This window comes from Phragmites australis, chromosome 7, assembly GCF_958298935.1.
Source record: "Phragmites australis chromosome 7, lpPhrAust1.1, whole genome shotgun sequence".
NCBI lineage: Eukaryota > Viridiplantae > Streptophyta > Magnoliopsida > Poales > Poaceae > Phragmites > Phragmites australis.
In genome coordinates, this window is record NC_084927.1 from 4,761,411 (window position 1) to 4,780,944 (window position 19,534).

The following is a 19,534-nucleotide window of genomic DNA, read 5'->3' on the forward strand; positions in this document are numbered from 1 at the left end:
TTAACTTCACCACCACACTTTAAACTTCAAATGTACGATTCTAAGGACTAAACTTTATTTATTATTACAGCACAATGATAAAAAAAATATAGGCATGAAGTGCAAAACGTGCTGCTACATTCCCATCCCTTCACGACATACATTAAATACCTGGAAGGAGTAATGCAAGGGTGAGATATAAAATCCCAGCAAGCAAACTTGTTTTGACAAGTTATTTAAACCACAAGTTGATTAAGCATCGATTTAATACAGTTTCTCAAGACATAAGACATGTTAGGATAGTATGAACAACATTAAAGAATAACTTCAAATAAAGATCACAACCACATGTGTAACTTCATATCCACAATAACATATAAATGTTATTAATTTCCAAGAATGCATATGAATGCAATGATATGTCTTCTTTTACATCGCACCCCTCCTCGGGCAACGTACGATGTGTACCGGTACAGTCGTGATCTTTACGACATAACTTCCAATGCATATGCAAATGCAAGTGCACATGGTAGAAATATGCTGCAATTGCATTAAAGTATATTACTAATAATACTTCAACTTCATCCTCAAATCAAAGAACAATATAGCTCACAAGAATTGTAGCAACGTAAGGATAGATATAAGTCAATGATTAAACATGCTTAGACATAAAGCATAACATAAAGTTCAGATCACAATTAAATTGACATGGTTCTGAAATAAAGGTGTAGGTGATGAAAATAACAAGTCAAAACGGTAGCAACAACATAGCTACGTTTACTTGCCTTCTACTGACGATAATGGCCAACTTCAAGTGTGAGACGAAGAACCACCACCTAAACATAACCATAACTCAGCACCAACACTCCTCATTACATGCAAATATATAAAACAAAGCGCTCCTACGCCCGAAACCCTCAATCAAGACATATCGACCAAAAACAGCACACACGCAATAGTTTGACAGGAGCAGCAGTACTTATCTTTTTCGTAACTATTTTTCTACCACAGATATAATAGCAAACGAATATATTTTCGGAAACTACAGAACAAGGGCTACAACTTTCGTTGAGACGACACTATTTTCTCATGCCTCTAAGGTCTCCTAAATGACATAGCAAAACAGCCCTAGAAACCTGTCATCAATTTCAGACAGCAGCCACCCAAACTTGTTTATCTCCAGAAATACGCAACGAAAAATTCTAAAATTTTGTGGACATGTAGATCATAAAACAATCTTCAACTTTTGTATCATTCGGATCTAAATAAAACATCTCTAACAAGGCCTAATCAAGTTCTGAACTTCAACAACGAAATCTGTCAACCATTAATTGCAGAAAAGTTTAGAACAGCGTAACTAGAGCTACAACCAATGAAAAATTGCATTGTTCACACCATTGGAAAGCTTAATGAATCCTCTACAACCTTCTAGCATTCTGAACAATTGGCTCAGCAACTAAGATGCCCAAAAACAGAATAGATCTAACACTGACAAAAATTCGACAGAGGTACAACAGTCAGATTCAGACAGCAATATCTCCTAAACCACATGGCCACAAATTCTGAAATTTCACTGGTAGCTAGGTTTCGACGTTAGCTACAACTTTCTAGTTGATCACTTCCACAGGAAAAATCATCTAGGTCACTGAAACATCAAAAATACGCACACTGCTCAATCTACCTGCGCGCAGAACACTCAGTTCGACCCCAAACCACAAATTCCCCTAACCAAAACCTCTCAAACCAAGATCTACCGGCCATAATCATCAACAAAAATATGAAGAACAGCAGGGGAATTATTACCTTAGGGCACCACAGCAAGAAAACCCCAAAATCCCCTAGCTCCAAACCTCCTCTTCCCCTCTTCTCCTTGCTTTCCTTGCTGCCCTTCCCTTCCCCTTCTTCTCCTCTTCCTTTCTCTTCTCTCTACTGCACAAGAGCAACAGCAGGGGGGTGGCGGCATAGAAGAGGGATGGCTAGGGTTTGGCGGGGAGGAGGGGAAAAAGAAGGGGGCGCCTGGGCCTTTGGGGGAGGGGCTAGGCTAACCGGCCCAAGCCCAGGTTGGCTCAGCCCACTCTTATGGTTAAAGCTTCTCTAAAAGAAATACACTGCTGCAATTTGTCTCAATTTCTTCTCTTTTCTTTCCCGATGAGAGCGGTTCAATACCCAAAAAACCGGAAACGACGACTTCCAATTTCCTTCCAAAATTTTAAGGTATTACACCCCTAAATCTGGCGATCAACCCAAACGGGAAAACAAAAGTATCACATGAAGATCTGTACATATTAGCCAAGACTAGCTTGGCTAATCTGTACCAGAATTTAACAGTGTGCCCAAGTCGTAGAATTTGACTAGTAAGATCATTGGTGTAGAGGCAATTTTGAGCTCCATACAACCAGGAATGATTAGGATTAGAGCGAAGGCGAGCCAACCTCACCATGTATGACTTGCAATCTTTAAGAGCACCAACATAAATATGTATTTGCATACTCTAAACGCCACCATGACCAAAACCCCATAGGCAAACGACATCGTGCCTACTACTACGACGGGAATATTTTATTCTTATTAGCATAATAGAAACTTGTTTGCTGGTGCTGTAGACGATATGATGTACGGCACTACCAAGCCAAGCAGCAAGGCTGTAGTCTGTGGACAGCAACCAGACAACAAGGAAGCTTGAGCTCCAAATCGATGCCGATGAGGAAAGCCATCGCCGCAAAGTGAGACCAAGAACGAGCTCACCACAGTGACAACAGTGAAGAATAGTCACAAATCAGAGTTGGAGACCGAGAACTAGATGAAAAAGAAAGGAAAGAAACTATTAGAGATAGATCCATGCTTAGTACGGGATGGAGACCTCCTTCCTCAAGACGTCTGCGAGCTCTCACCACAATGACAGCAGTGAAGAATAGTCACAAATCAAAGTTGGAGACTGAGAACTAGATGAAAAAGGAAGGAAAGAAACTATTAGAGATAGATCCATGCTTAGTACGGGGTGGAGACCTCCTTCCTCACGATGTCGGCAAGCTCAACGGAAAGAAGAGGTCAATCCTTGTGTTTACAAAGTTGAACCTAAAGCCTAAAAAAAGTAAAAATACCCGAGCTAAGATAGTGAGACAAAAAAATATCAAAGATGCCACAACACTCGGATAGGTCCATGCCCTTTGGAAAAAATAGTGAGCCATATGCGCCATAAGTGCTAGTGCCCCTCCGCGCACTCGAAGGTCATCAATTGTGGTATGTGCCATCGACTCTATCCTATCATGAGAAATTTAATTACTAAGTAAGTTGTAAGTAACATTTTGCCGAGGTAGGCAGGCCATGGATGATGCCACATGGTGGCTAAGATGCTGCCAATGTGGCAATGCAGTTGCTACAGCACCACCAGCCACGGGTTTGCCAGCGACGGGGCAGAATGGTAGGCAAACTGTGTCGGCGGGATGGAAGAGACGTCCAGCCATGAGCCTGTGAAAGTTGGACCTATTTCCATTTTGGGAAAAGTCTAATTTACACTCTCGAACTGTCACGAAAGTCCAATTTTTGCACCGTGAACTCACAAACCGGGCACTCCTCGACCTCCAACTGCTCAATCCGGACAGAAAACACCCCCGCGGTGATTCCACCCCGGTTTTGGAACACATCCTCTGTCCAGCATGGCACACTTTGCCGACTCAGCACCTGGGTCCTAAAAAGCCAGTGACCTGACTACTCTCTCTCTCTCTCTCTCTCTCTCTCTCTCTCTCTCTCTCTCTCTCTCTCTCTCTCTCTCTCTCGTGCGCACACGCTCTCTCCAAAAAATTCCCCATTCCCTATCCGAAGCTTTAGATATGCGGCGACCTAGGAGGCGATGGAAGCGGCGACGCAACGACATCTCCGGCGGTGCCCTAGGGACAGGGCCGGAGAACTGATGCTGGAGTACACTTGAAGGGCCAACGAGGTTAGTGCATTGGACCCCAATTTGCTTTGGTTCAGATGTGTGGTTCTAGGGTTAGGAAGAGTAAAAAATTGAGGCTTTCTGGGATGCAGTGATGTAGATTAGTAGTTTAAGCACCTATTAGGATGGATTACAATTGTTTATGCTTAGGGATTTGATAGCTGCAATTGTTTATGGTTAGGAATCCAATGAGTTCACGGTTTAGTGAGCACTATGAACTAGACGGTGAGCTTTTGCAATTGTTTATTAGGAGTAGAGCCATTGTTTACTACCTTTTTCCTTTGATTTGCATGCACAACAGCAACATGGATGTTCTTGGGACCCTTAATGTGAGATTTCATTTCAACGGGGAGTTCATCCATGATGGGAAGAAGCTGCATTATTGTGGCGGAAATGAGGGAATGTCTTACATTGAAAGGGAGAAAGTGTCGGTGCCAGATGTGGTTGGACACCTGAAGGACCATTGCATGGTTTCATATGGCTGCTTGTTGCACTGCTATTCCCTGGGGAGGATCTTACCATCGGGCTTCGTGTTTTGTTGGACGACAAAACATGCCTGCACATGTCAAATTGCACTGATGAGGGATGTGTTGCAAACATATACGTTGAGGCCCTAGGTGTAGTAGAACAAGTAGATGATGAGGATGGCTTAGATGATGAGGATAGTGACTATGAGGATGATATGGTTGTAGACAAGGAAGGTGATGATGAAGATTTAGATATCGAAGCTAATGATGAAGATTTAGACTTGGGAGCTAGTGCAATGAAGGAGGTGGCAACATGCAAGGAACCTATAGAGAAAGTTGAGAAACAAATCCAGTTCTTGAAGGCATTCTACAGTCCAAGCAAGAAAAGGGATGGTCCTGATGGAGGAAAGACTCCTGCTGAAGAATCAAGCTCTGACAGTGATTACATACCTGGAGATAGCTACACATCAGAAGAAGATGAAGAAGCCAAAGAGATTCTGAAGAAATTCAAGGTATTCAAGAAAAAACTGAAGTCTGGTGAAGTGGCACAGCTGGATGATGTATTTGTGGAGGGTTCTCATACTCAAATTGGTGATTGCACTATCATAGGCATAGATGACAGTAATGTCACCCCTTATGCTAACAATAGTGATGATGATGAGTCAATTGCGGAGGTGGGAAGTGATGGAGCTATTGGAAGAAGGGAGAAGAAGTACCCAAGGTTTAGGAAGAAGGATGCACTGTCAAAAATTGCTTTGGGTGTGAAATTATTGGAAAGAAGCAATTCAAGAAAGTCATAATCAAGTATGCATTGGCTGAAAGGAAAGTGATCAATTTTGTCAAGGATGAGAGTGATAGGGTTAGGGTAAAGTGTGATTGGGTTAGTTGTCCTTGGGTCTACCTGCTGTCAACACACTCAACTACAACCAGCTGCAGAGAGCAAGCTTCACTGATGAGCACACATGCACACCTAGAAGGGACAACATGCTAGTTACTACAAGGAGAGTTGCTGAGAAGTATGAAAAGATGGTCAGAACAAACCCAACATGAAGCCTACATACATGAAGGCCACTGTGCAAGAAGAGATGTTTGCAGATGTGAGCATATCTAAACTGAAGAACCCTAAGTCTATAGTGATGCAAAAGCTATTAGATGCCAGAAAGGGGCGATATCAGAGATTGTTTGACTACCAGCTTGAGCTTTTGAGGAATAACCTAGGAAGCACAGTGGTAGTGAAACTTGACACAAATGAAGTGAGGCCTATCTTTCATATGATGTATATTTTTCTTGATGCATATAAGAAAGGGTTCTTGGCTGGGTGTAGGAGGGTTGTTGGGCTGGTTGGGTGTTTCTTCAAAGGGACTGCAAATGGAGAATTGCTTTGTGCTGTTGGGAGGGATGCTAACAATCAAATGTACCCAATTGTTTGGGCAGTGGTGGATAGGGAGACCATTGAGTCATGAGACTGGTTCTGTGGCTTATAGTTCAAGGATCTTAGGGTTGGTGATGGAGCAGGCTGGGTGATCATATCTGACCAACAAAAAGTAAGTTACATGTAACTCAATTTATGGTTTCAAGTCTTAACTTATCAATTGCTAACACTTGTGACTTAATACAGGGAATTCTTACTGCAATGGACAAGTGAGCACATGGAGGAGAGCATAGAAACTGTGCAAGGAACATATATGCCAATTGGAGGAAGAAATTCAAGAACAGGGAGTGGCAGAAGAATTTTGGAGATGTGCCAAGGCACCATGCAAGAGTCTGTTCAACCTAGCAAGAGCAAAGCTGGCACAGAGTACAAGGGAAGGAGTTGAAGCAGTTATGAGCACTGATCCACATCATTGGAGTAGAGCATGGTTCAGGTTATGCTTCAACTATAACTCAGTAGATAACAACATGTGTGAGTCCTTCAACAAATTGATTATTGAGGCCAGGTTCTTTTCAATCATTACAATGCTTGAGATCATAAGGAGGAAAGGTATGTGTTGGGGGTCGTCATTAAGGACCCTCGACGGCCCTTGCCTAGCCAGCTTGTGCATATGGACCTCGGGTCCCTGAAGGCTTTTCGAACCTTCGGGCTTCAGCGGAGCCCCAGTCTCCCGGAGATCCAGACTCCCGGAGCCCCAACCTCCTAGAGCCTCGGTAGGCTCCACAAAGTTCGAGGAGTGAGTCATCAAGATTAGAGAAAAGATCAGCCAGAGGGGGGCCGCCAACCGTCCTCCGCTTGTAAGGAAATGACCAACATTTAACACCGATATAGGTGGGAGCCAACCTGACATCCTAGGTCAAGCAGGAACCAGCCTGACACCTTGGCAGCGCGGTGCCACAATAGGCGTCCGGCCGAGCACCACCCCTTTCAGGCTACGTGCACCTTTGTATTTGCCATAGTAGATAATATCTTCTGATTAGGGGTAAATGCATCCTACCTAGACCCATGCTATGTGATTCGATCGGTCATAGGTCCATGTAGGATAGCAATGGTTTGTATCGCTATCTCTGTCCACCCTCACGTTGAATGGTCAGTTCAATTTGATTAGGCTGGACCTTCCAAAGCGATTCAAGTAATACAAAGGACCATAAGCCATCAACTACGAGGCCAGGAATCGTCGAAGACCCTGCTCTAAGAAAATACCATGAGGTTGACCGCTCCGCTAGCCGCCCTCGCGAGGGGCTACTGTTGGGGGTCGTTATTAAGGACCCCCGACGGCCCCTGGCCCAGCTAGCTTGTGCCTATGGACCTCGGGTCCTCGAAGGCCTTTCGGAGCTTCGGGCTTCGACAGAGCCCCAGTCTCTCGGAGATCCAGTCTCCCGGAGCCCTTGCCTCCTGGAGCTTGGGTAGGCTCCGTAAAGCTCGAGGAGTGAGTCATCAAGATTAGAGAAAAGATCAGCCAGAGGGGCCCCACCAGCCATCCTCCACTTGCAAGGAAATGACCAGCATTTAATTCCGATGTAGGTGGGAGCCATCCTTACATCCCAAGGCAAGCAGGAACTTGCCTGACACCTTGGCAGCGCGGTGCCATAATAGGCGACTGGTCGAGCACCACGCCTTTCGGGCTACCTACACCTTTGTATTTACCATAGTAGATAATATCTTTTTATTAGGGGTAAATGCATCCTACCTAGACCCATGCCGTGTGATTCGACCGATTCTGGGTCCATGTGGGATATCGATGGTTTGTATCGCTATCTCTATAAGGGTATGCTTGTAATTTACCCCCCGAATGACACTATAGATATAGGCCCTTAGCCATCAAGCCAGGGGATAAAATCTTTTGACGATCAATACATAAGATGTTCCTTCTTCTCTACTTTTTCTCCAAGCTTGAGCCGTTCGTGTGAGTGTGCTCTCGCCTTACTTGTTCGTGGAAGAGATTTTCTTCCGCCAACAGTATGGTTAGGATCCAGGAAAACAATGCTAAGTTAGAAAGGTGAAATGTTAGCATATGCCCCAATACCTTGAAGAAGCTAAATGCTTATATCACTGAATCTGGAATCTGTCATGCTATTAGTAATGGTGCTGACTACTTTGAAGTTAAACACAAAGATCATAGGTTCATTGTCAACCTTGTAGAGAACACATGTTCTTGCAGGTACTGGCAACTGCTACTCAGTAGAAGAGTTCAAGAAAGCCTACAGCCACTACTTGCAACCAGTTGAGGGTATGCATAGCTGGCCCATCTCAGAGAGGGAAAAGCCAAAAGCTCTACCTTGTGTAAGGATATCAGGAAGGCCCAAGAAAGAGAGGAAGAGAGATGCACATGAGAAACCCAAACCAACTATAATCTCAAGAACAGGGACAATAATCAGATGCAGTGGGTGCAAAGGTGTTGGACATAATATAAGTATTTGTTCTAGAAGGAATGGAGGGTCTGTAGATACAAATGGAGGGCCTGCATCCACAAATGGAGGGCCTGCATCAACAACTCCAGCTGCTACACAAGCTCCGAATGCCATGGTCATTGTGTCCAGCGCACAACAAAGCTCAAGCAGTGCTGCAAAGATTTCCAGCAAAAGAAAGAGAAGTGCAGGTGATATGCCATCTGGTACCACACTAGATATATCTGACAGTACAGGAACAACTAAGGTATGTGCTCAGTTCAAAATTACTCAATTTATGTTATCTCATTCCCTTATTAATCATCACAGTTGCTTCGAGTCTACTATGCAGAAGGAGGGGTTTACCAAGACATCAGCTAAGGCTAGGGTGTCCACATCAAGAGGTGGCAATGCTTCTCTGAATCTACATGCCCAGGTCCCATTATCACATGCAAGCTCTACTGTTACAATCAATGTAACATATGGGACAACTTTTGGTACAGTTAGTGCCCAGGAGCCACCAAAGAGAAAGAAATCAACACCAAAGCCAACAAAACCACTACCACAACTTCTGCTACCTCCTGGTGGTTCTAATCAGATGTAATGCAAGTAATGTGCCTATTATGTATTGCCAGAATGCTGGCCTCTTACTTTGCTATCTGAACTTGTATTGCTAGAATGCTGGTCTATCTTACTTTGCTATCTGAACTAGTTTTGCCAAAATGCTGCCCTATCTTAGTTTGCTTCATGGACCTGTATTTGCCTGACTATTGGCCTATCTAAATTTGCTATCTGAATATGTATTGCCAAAATGCTGACCTATCTATGCGTTTGTACTCTTTACATTCTTGACAATCTGTTGTGCTAAATGTTTGCCTCTTATTGGTGAAACAAATTCAGTGCATAAACTACTCAGATTCAGTGCATAAACTCATTTTCAATGCATAAGCTTATGTTCAATGCATAAACTGCCATCTCAATTAAACACCAGGATACAAGTACCATTGACACCAGGATACACCTACATAAATTGCCATCTCACTAGCTAAACATGAATCCAAGTATAACAACAACAAAAGCCACAAATACAATAATGAAGACAACTCTCTCCTCTAACTTGTTGACCCTCTCCATTAGTTGAGCATTCACACCATCCTTCTCTGCCATGTGCTTCCTCAAACCAGTTGCCTCATCATTGACCTGCTCATCCATCCTTCTCATCGTTTCACCCAAAAGCGATTTCAGCTGCTTGTTCTCCTTCCTCAGTGCCCTAACGGTGTCGCACAAATCGATTAGCAGGTCATCGATGAACGCCGTCATAGTCTTTCTTTCTTACCACTTCTAGAAATTGCATCCACCGATCTAAAATCGACTTAAATCAGAACACAACAAGAAGAAAAACAACCAGCCAATCGAATCTTTAGCCACAAAACAATCACTCACACCAGCACGAAAGCATCTCAGGTACTTCCTCCATGGGTTCTTGTCACTCCAAGATATCCATCGTGCTACCTTCTCATCGTACATGCAGGACACTACGGGTTTATAGTCGAGAGGTTGCTCCCTGTACCGAATGGGGGACGCATAGTCCCCATCACCACCACTCAACCAACAAGAAGAGCCTGACTCATTCTAGCTCCATGAAGTCGCCATTTCTGATTCTTTGATAGATTTGGGAATTAGGGTTTCGCTCTGCCCCTTTTAACCCCCGCGCTCAACCCAGGTGCTGATTCAGCAAAGTGTGCCACGCTGGATGGATGATGTGTTCCAAAATCGGGGTGAAATCAGATTTTCGTGACAGTTCGACTAAAATGTGCCATGCTCTGTCCGAATTGAGTAGTTGGAGGTAGTAAAATGTTCGATTTATAAGTTTTTTATGCAAAATTGGACTTTCGGGCCAGTTCTACAGTGTAAATTAGACTTTTCCCACCGGTCTACTGGACACCCCTCTGCTGACAAGGAATAAAATACAGCAGCGGAAAATGCTGGCTGCTCCTCCCGCCGCCTCCATCCGTGCCCTCGCCTTCCACCGCCGCCTCCCACTTCCCCACCCCTTGCTCCTCCCGCCGCGGTCGCCTCCCCGCCTGGGCCCCGCCCCCGCGCGCTCCCTCATGGCCTTCTCCGCCGAGCCGGCGGGCGAAGAGAAGGCGGAAGCGGAGGAGGAAGCCCTCCCCGCCACCGCCGCCGGCGTTGTGGCCGGGGACGGGAGCGAGGTGAGCACGGAGGAATGGCGGCGCTGGGGCACATCCTCACCGCTCCCCGCCACGGTGTCCGCCGTCGTCCGCGAGCTGCTCGAGATGGAGGCCGCCGCCGGGGAGAAGATGCGCTTCGGCGGCGTCGGCTCCAAGCTAAAGGTGGCGCCTTTTCAGTTTTTATCCAATCCCTCTCAGATTTTAGGGTTGTTGTATCATCTGGGCAAGCCCTGCACTGAATGGCAATGCTAATGGCTTCGCGGTTTGATTTATCTGAACTTTGCAGGGTGATTTCAAAGACATGGAGGACAAGAAGCACAGGGCTGTCTACGAGACGCTTGCTGATTCCGACAAGAAGCTGCAGTATTTCTCCGCTCGGCAGATCGGTTGCCGTTTGCTAGGCAGTAGAGGGTATCTGTGCCAGAAGGTAATGTGATGTCCGAGTCTCAACTATATAAGCAGTTAACACTGCTACACATAATGCAGCAAATTTGTGGTGTAATGGTCTTATTGGATTGAACCTTAATTTGTTGACATTTTAAATCTTCGTGCTCGTTCTTGACTCCTCTCCCTTCCAATAGTCTGTCTAATGTGATCCGTCTAAATTGCAGTGTTGGCTACCAATGGAAGACTGTATGTGCACAAAGCTTCTTCCTTGCAATCTTTGGAGGGGGATGAAATTCTGGCTCTATATGCACCCAAAGGTCTGTCAAAGAGGGTTGTGCAGTATTCTTTTCTGTATCCTCCGATTTTGTAAGCATCTCTGTTTTTGCAGGATTTTTTGCGCCAAAATAACACCGGGAAGTTACTTTGGCAAGTATTTGGCATCCAAGCTGCACAGTTATGTCTCTTTGGTATCCAAGAGCATGAAGATATCATGTGGGAAGCATTCCAGCGTTCAGGTCATCTTAAAATAATCTTTGATTGATAAAACTTATAAAGTGTTAACATGTTGATTTCAAGGGCTTGCTAGACCTTGATGTAGTCATTTTCTGTACAGTAGTTTAGATTAGCTTCACTTGCCATACTTGGTCAATGGTCCTTTGCAGAGTTGTAGAATTCTTGAGCAAGCATTATTCGTCAACTATGCTCACCTGATATGTCCTATTTAGGATACAGATACACGACCATGCTTTTAGACTTGTGATTTTGCCGTTGTGATTGCCTATTCTTTTTCTATAGTGATGGAAATAATGCAAACTGTATAACTCATGCTAGTAATTTGATTACCATAGTTCGGCATATGCTAGAACCACTGTTCTATTTAGTGGCCTTGATGACTTCGATTAATTTGGTAGTGCCCATTATCAAGTGAGCTGAGTTGATCTGAAACATGTATATATTGTAGTTTTTAAGGAAGCATAAAATAGAATGCTAATTTGGAATTCGGTGTCTTAGTTTAAATAAGTGTTCCTGTTCTGACTTTTAACCCCCTTTTTTACCTAGTGGGCTGGCATGTTCTAGATAAAAGGAGCTTGAAAGTGTCCATGTCCAGTGAAATCCATGGTTTCCTTATTGTTTTGTGATTCCATTAATGTATTGTTTGCATTGAAATTTTGGGCATTATTACATTCTCTTTTTCTATTTGCACTTAGTCCTTTTTATAGTTAATCACCTATGATGGTTCTGCTGGTGCATTGAGCGCTTAAGCTGGTCTTGTTAGTTGTTGAATTGCATCCTTAGATGCATTGAATGGTTACGGTACAAGTTGATGGTTTCCACAGACAAATGCACACCACATTCATTTCCGAACTTGATCACTACAAATGAAATCGTGAGTGCACTACATTTAGTTTTCTGTGATATGTGGAAGATTGTTCGATTGATCAATCATTTAGTAGCCCTATTCATCTTTTTATCTTTAGCTAGGACATATGTGCTTCTCTGTGCTCTTCACTGTTAAACGCCTTTTATTTCCATTCTGATGTGGTGTTCCTCCAGGAAAGGCAAAGATCGCATTTCTGTATCCAAACAAGAGTACAATCCCCAAGTCTGTCAAAGACCTCAAATTTGATGGTTTGACCTTGACTTCTGACCTTCATGAGAGGGTATGTATTATTTCCTTTTAAACAGGCATTCCATTATTTGTACTGTTGCACACTAATATTTTATTTTCAAATTGTTACAAGATATAAGGGTAAGCAGTGCTCCCTTCTTATTTGTGTTCCATGTTTGGACTTTCTCATGAGCACTTCTCACTCATTATGTCAACGACAGTGGTTCAGCCCTTTTGAGTGTATACTGTTTTTTAGAAGTAACATGATGTTTCAACATCTTCATACATGGTAATCATTGCAATGCAGGCTTCACAAGATGAACCTTTTAACTTTGTTTTGCTTGATGGTACCTGGAGCAATTCTGCTGCACTGTACAGGAGGTTAAAGGTACAGTTCAATGCTTTCTCATTTGACATAAACATTCCTTAAGAAGGTTGTCTACACTGCAAGAATGGCTGGTGGGTCTGACATATTACACATACAGGAAGGTCTCACCTGTCAAATTCCGTTACATTTAAATGAATTAATGGATCTGTAGTTTATTGAAACATTTAGCCAAATCCAAGGTACCTGTAGCTCTGTGAGTTTCAGTTTTTTGCTTCTTTGACTATTATGCCAAAATACTTTAATCTAAGAATATTTAAATAGAGATTTAGTGACAAATGCTAATACTTTCTATACAGCATACGACATGAGAACTAGACATTCCAAAGTTCATATATCTCATACCTGAAGGGCTAAGCGTGGTAGTCTTATTGGTTTCACGGTTCTTAGCAATTCTGAAGAAATGTTTTAACATATGAAGTTTTAGTAAAGCTCCTTTACCTAGAGGTTGCATACTTGCGTAAACACCTTTAGATTGCATGATTTCTTAGATGATTCTTGATTAGATCATACGAAGCTATATCTGTTGATCCAAATACTTAACCAAGAACAGTTCACAACAATTCAAGAGCAAACTACAATTGGACCAATAGAATAGGACTGGGTTGCAAGGTACTTCCCAATTTCCAGTCAGAGGTTTCAAAGTTTGAAATCCGTAGTCCAAGTAAGCATGGCCACATGTGAGATATACAGGTTTGGCATAATTGGACCTAATTTCTTATGATTTGTACAGGAGAGATGGACTGCAACTTGGGGAGAGGAAGATATACCTTGTATCTCACTATCTGCGCTGACTGCTTCAGTGATGCATAAACTACGGTGAGCTAAAAAGCTTTATTTGTTCTTATCTGTTACTACATTATTATTTCTCGCTCTCTCTCTTTTTTGGGGGAAGTGCGATGACATGTTTCATAAAAAACAGACCTCAGCCAGCATGGGATCGTACCTGCACTGCAGCAGCTGCAGCTGGTCTCCTCTGGGAATTGCATATGCGTCCTGATCTCAGTGCGTTTGAGTTGGAAAAGCAAGCTGAGGCAGTGGAATGCTCATTGGATATCTTGTTAGATGCTCTCACTGCCCGACGGGTTCGCCTGGGCCGATCTATAACTCGAAAAGAGAGACATAATAGGAACTGCATATAGTGAAAGAAGAACTTGATAGCAGAGGAAAACATGATATGCCTGGAAGGCTGAGTTCACTCTTTTTGTTGAATTGGACAGCTGATCAGATAGTTAAAGCGCTTTTTCTTTCCTTTTTAGGTCACTACTTCTTCACTTCATTGTTGTACCTTTTTTGTTATGGTAGCTGATGTGAGATGTTACTGCTAAAGCGTGAAGAATGTTCTTTTTGGCAACAAACTGATACGAAAACTACACCTATATGTATGTAGCTGTCCTGTGATATTAGAAGCAGACTGAAAGGACAAGTGCAAAGGTTGGCACAGATGTGTATTATTGGCGCTTGGAGGCTGTTCCGAGAAGTATGAAGTCAGCGTTGCAGAATTAACTTATATGAGCTTTGTTCAGGATGAGATCGTGGGTAAAAATTTGCAGTTTCAAATTGTGTGAGGTGTATAAGTTTTCCTTCTCATTTTGCTGCACATCTACAGCGTTACAGCCATTCATTATCGTTTGGATTGAGGTCTTAAATGCAAGTTCAAGGCCGTATGATCCTGAGCTGCAGGACATGCAGTCTGCTTATCTGCACATCACCATTGATCTCTCTCGCATGATGCAATATACTTTGTGAGGTCACAGATTTATCCCTAGCCTTGAAAATTCCCTTGGTAGGGCAAGCATGCATTTCCTTCATCCTTCTCGAAATCAAACATCTGTTACCATTAATCCAGAAATAAGCTGTATCATCAGACAGAATGATAATTTAAGATAGGCCCTATAATACCCAGATGCCCGATATAAAGGGCCACAACACAATGAACCGAGCAGTAGCTCGGTTGGTAGAGAGTAGAGACTCCAATTACGAGATCATCTACTTGGGCTTGAACTCAGTGCTTACAAGTCGTGTGAGTACCTTTCTAAAGAATTCAATACTCCTCTCTATTAAAGCCAGGAGATGTCTTTACCCTGTGATCGAGTTATAATGGGCCACAACAGGGGATATTGCAGAGTTTCAACACGGTCAATAATTAACCAAATGTTTTACATTCACTCAATTTAAACTCATGCAGCAGCGGAAAATTATACAATCGGTCTTATCCTGTTCAAAGGGGGGTAAAACTATACAATCATGGCAGTAGAACAATCTTATTTAAATACATAGCTCTATTTGCCTCAGGCTTCTAACTTCAAGGAACAAAAAACTATACAAGTATCACTGCATTTCAATCATCTTAGCATATGAATCACCAGAGCAGCTTAGCATCTACACTTACAGTAATATTACATCGAAGAGCTGCAAGAAGAAAGGCAAAATCACCAGCGGCGCTTGCTGAGGCGCCACGAGTTTGGCTCACTGTGTCTATCATACAGAGGTTCAATCCTTTCCTGGCGCTTCCGCTTACTGATCTTCATCGGGTCCACAGACCTGTAGAACCTCGGCGCCAGTTCTACTAGCCATCTCGGGTCAATGGCTGTGACCTCCCTCATGTACTCCTTTGTTGTCATGACAATTTCATGGTAAATCACCCACTGGGGCTGCTGGTGAAAGAGGGCGCTGCCGGGGTGGATATACACCAGCTGATTATCAGCAAGGGTCCTGTATCCTCCACGGGGATCCTTCCTTGCAGCGTGGAAGAAGAATCCAGCAGCGAGGGCTTTCCCTATCTTGGTGGAATCATTCCCGGCAGAGACAGTGTCAAGTTTATGCTTATCCATGATCTCAAGAAGCTGTTTGCGCACATCCTGTGCCCTCCTTAGTGACGTTACCTGAATGAAATTTTCGAAGCACCATGGTCCCGAAAACCCCTTTGCCTTCCATGCGTCATACACAGTGAGTAGAGTGATATGATCACCTTCTGGCTGGAAAAAGTTTGATCTTTTCCGGTCTGCTTGAGCTTGCTTCTCTCTTGGCCGATAGAATATGTTCCCAGTTTGAATCATTGCAATGATAGTCAATATTTCATCACTGCATCCAAGGTCCACACTAGCAAGGAGCATTTTTGAAAGTGGTGGTTCCTGTGGAAATTCAGCCATCTTTCTCCCTAGCTTGGTAAGAAAACCCTCTTCGTCTAAGGCACCAACGCTATACAGTTGTTCCATAGCTGAGAGGAGTGCTTGAGATGCTGGTGGGTCCATGAAGTCAAATGATAATAGATCATTTATTCCCAATGCCTTCATATTAAGTACTGTCCATCCCAAGTTGGCCCTCTGGATTTCCGGAGTTGTTGTGGGGGGCATTTCATTGCGATAGGCACTCTCAGTGTATAGACGGTAACACTTACCCGGGCCTGTACGTCCAGCACGACCTGCTCTTTGCTTAGCTGACGCCTGAGATATAGGAGTGATAACCAAAGAATCCAGCCCTAGTTTTGGGTTATACACATTAAGTTTAGCGAAGCCTGGGTCAACAACATAATATATCCCATCTATTGTAATGGATGCTTCTGCAATATTGGTGGCCACAACCACCTTCCTCTTCCCAGGCGGAGCAGGTTCGAAGATCTTTGACTGAACTTCAGCTGGAAGAGCACTGTAGACAGGACAGATTATCAACCCTGGTATGTCGTCACCGAATGCCTTCATCCTCTCATCGAGACGCTCACAAGCATGGTCAATCTCTTCCTGGCCAGTCAAGAACAAGAGGATATCACCTTCGGGTTCAGTCAGATGTATCTGCAATACTGTGATCAGTGCGGCATCCATGTAGTCACTCTCTGGCTGTTTCGTATGTAGTATTTCAACCGGAAACGTTCTTCCAGGAATTGTAAAAATATTGCAGTCAAAAAAATAACCAGAGAACTTCTCAGCATCAAGAGTGGCTGAAGTGACTATTAACCTAAGATCACTTCTCTGGCTGATTAGCTGCTTTAGCAAGCCAAAGAGAATATCAGTGTAGATGGTCCTCTCATGTGCCTCATCAAGCATGACTACAGAATAAGAAGAGAGGTCCCTGTCCACCAAAATCTCTCGCAGGAGCATGCCGTCTGTCATGTACTTGATGACAGTTTCAGGTCCAGTACGGTCATCAAAGCGTATAGAATAACCAACTTCCTCTCCCAATCGACAACCAAACTCCTCTGCTACCCGCTTTGCGACCGACTCTGCAGCAACTCTGCGAGGCTGAGTACACGCAATTTTCCCCCTTGTAGTATACCCTGCCTCAGCAAGGTACTGTGTAACCTGGGTTGTTTTTCCTGAGCCCGTCTCACCTATAACCACCAAAACTTGGTTCTCATGAACAGCTTTGATCAGCTCCTTCTTGAGCCTGTATATGGGAAGGCTCTGTCTCTGCTCCTGAATCGAAAGCCTTGACCTCTGCCCATATGTCCCAGCCTTCCCATACGTCACCTTCCATTCTGGCACACTCTTTGCTGATAGTCCAGCGCCTGTCAGCTCCTGCATCAGGTACCGTCCACCTGACATGGGATCCTCCCACGACCGATTAAGATCCTTGGGGATTGCATCAACCATTCCTCTTTGCTCCTGGCTGCGAATATCGCGCCGTTCCTTGACAAGGGCAGACTGCAGTGCTGCTGCTTGGCTCATTGATCCCTCAGGGTTCTTACAAATTCTCACCGGAGATACGTCAACCAAGGACCGCCCTCCTCCCCGCAAGAATGGCGGCACATCCTCGTTGAGTTCGATCTCAAGCTCCTCCTCCACGTCCTCCTGGTAAAGCATCCCCTCACCATCGTCATCGAACAACGGGTAGTCCTTCACATCCAAAACTCCCGAAGCAATCAATTGCTTCACCTCCCACCTCTCCGGTGAGTTCATCCGCCTGACTGGCTGGCGTGGCGCAGGTCCAGCCTCATCCTCATCGGGAACGAAAATCCCTGAAATCCCCATCCTCCTCCCGGCGGCTCTGGCTCGATCTGCTGACGGATTCGCCCTCGGCGCATCGTGTTCCCCATGATGCCGACGCATTGGCAGGAGATCCCTCCCCGTATCCTGATCGACGTCTCGCATCGACAACCCCAGCTTGCTCCCCTCCACGGAGATGACCTTGACGAACACCTCCTGGCCGCGGCTGACTTCGACGCGGCGCCCGGGCATCTGGAACACGTGCACGAGCCCCTCGCGGCCGCGCGCGCCGTCGAGGCGGACGAAGCACCCGGCGTCCACCACCCGTGTGACCCTCCCGCGGCGCACCTGGTACAGCCCCGGCTCCCCGGCGCTCTCCTCCTTGTCCTCGCGTCTCCCTGTACTGACACCACGGGAAGTGGTAGGGTTCCTGGGGGCGGCGGCTGCGGCGGGGGTGGGGGCGTGGTCGGGGATAGCGCTGATGACGGCGTAGAGAGAGCGGGCGAGGTAGTCCGGCAGCTCGGCGCCGTGGTCCCTGAGCCTGGCGTCAAAGTCGGCGGCGGAGGCGGAGGCGCGGCCGAGGTCGACGATGAACTCGGCGAGGACGCGATCGGCGACGCCGAGGTGGGCTTCCAGCTCCGAGCAGACCTTGGAGACGAGCGAGAGCTGCGTTAGCCGCCGCATCCCCTCGCCCACCGCGCCGGCCGCCATGGGTGCGCGCGCGTGCGGCGGCGGCGGCGGGGCAGTCGCGTCCGTGGGCGTTCGCGTCGAGTCGATCGGAATGGAACGGAACGGAACGGAACGGGGAAAGGCGTGCAAAGCCAGAATTTTTTTAATATTACATTGTTTCCGGATATTACAGAAATAATACCTAAAATAAGAAAATTGCAAAAATAATACCGGTTCGTCCAACGATTTGGTGAAAATATGTTTTCGCCCTATCGTATAGCGAAAATACTATCTTCGTCATATCGTATGACGAAAATAGGTGACATAGCGCCGGCGGAAGGTTAGGGGTGCACGGCTGCGGCATCGAGGCAATTTTCGTCAAACCGTATGGCGAAAAATAAATTTCGGTAAACCGTTGAACAAAAAATCCCACAGCGTGGACCCTACCCCCTGCGTGGGCCCGTGAACCCTATCTCTTGCGTCGGAATGGCCAAAAAATTTTCTTCTGTCGACAAAATATTGTATCGCTTTTTTTATTTTGCAATTGAACTTATTTCTGAAACGGAATGAAAAGATGTAAAATAAATCGTAGAATCGTTTGTCCGACAATGAGATGTAGCTGATAGATATTACATGGTAGGCTACAATAGTAGTTGTAAAGCATAAGTAGTATAGAACCTGGTACAGAGTTTACATAAGCTGATGAATATTACATGTGACATGGGTTTTTCGTCGTAGCGCGAATAGACCTTAACCATAAAGAGGTGCCGACAACAAACATTGACATATACGATACGCGTAAACCAAATATGCCTTAGGGAATGGAAATAGGCCAGGGTACAATAGATTCTCTCTACTGAGTGCACCTAGGATATTTTTCTTTTCTTTGGGCATCGCCCACCCCCCATTAGCGCGATGGGCCCTCTCCTGCTTCCTTTCCCTCTCTGCTTCGCTTGCTTGAGCCGTGGCGTGCTCTTTCGCGACATTCCTGATGCGCTCCTCCTCCTGCCGCTTCATCCGTAGTTCCTCCTAATATCGCTCGTACTCTCGGCATTATTAATCTTCCCTCCTCCATCGTATCTTCATGTCCACCCACCGCTTTTCGTCCTCATTTTACTCCATATCGAACCATTGCCTGAAGTCGCAGATAGGTGGAGGAGACTGGACA

At 45.0% G+C, this 19,534-nt stretch overlaps 2 protein-coding genes across 4 annotated transcripts; one reads left to right on the top strand and one right to left on the bottom strand.

Moving 5' to 3' along the window:
- Window positions 1-10,132: 10,132 nt before the first annotated feature.
- LOC133923905 (uncharacterized) lies at window positions 10,133-14,486 on the top strand. Of its 3 annotated transcripts, XM_062369209.1 has the most exons (9): window positions 10,135-10,380; window positions 10,474-10,556; window positions 10,681-10,821; window positions 11,006-11,098; window positions 11,170-11,296; window positions 12,336-12,442; window positions 12,698-12,778; window positions 13,509-13,594; window positions 13,698-14,486. In XM_062369209.1, the coding sequence occupies exons 1-9, from the start codon at window positions 10,185-10,187 to the stop codon at window positions 13,915-13,917; spliced, it is 1,134 nt and encodes a 377-aa protein (XP_062225193.1). In that variant the 5' UTR covers window positions 10,135-10,184; the 3' UTR covers window positions 13,918-14,486. The 3 variants fall into 3 exon arrangements, with proteins under 3 accessions (XP_062225194.1, XP_062225193.1, XP_062225191.1); XM_062369210.1 differs by having other exon boundaries at window positions 10,133-10,556; window positions 14,166-14,486; XM_062369207.1 differs by having other exon boundaries at window positions 10,135-10,556.
- A 435-nt stretch (window positions 14,487-14,921) lies between these two features.
- Window positions 14,922-18,499, bottom strand: LOC133923906 (probable pre-mRNA-splicing factor ATP-dependent RNA helicase DEAH5). The gene has a single exon (XM_062369211.1). It carries the CDS (start codon window positions 18,406-18,408, stop codon window positions 15,208-15,210), a length of 3,201 nt encoding a protein of 1,066 aa, XP_062225195.1. The 5' UTR covers window positions 18,409-18,499; the 3' UTR covers window positions 14,922-15,207.
- Window positions 18,500-19,534: the final 1,035 nt, after the last annotated feature.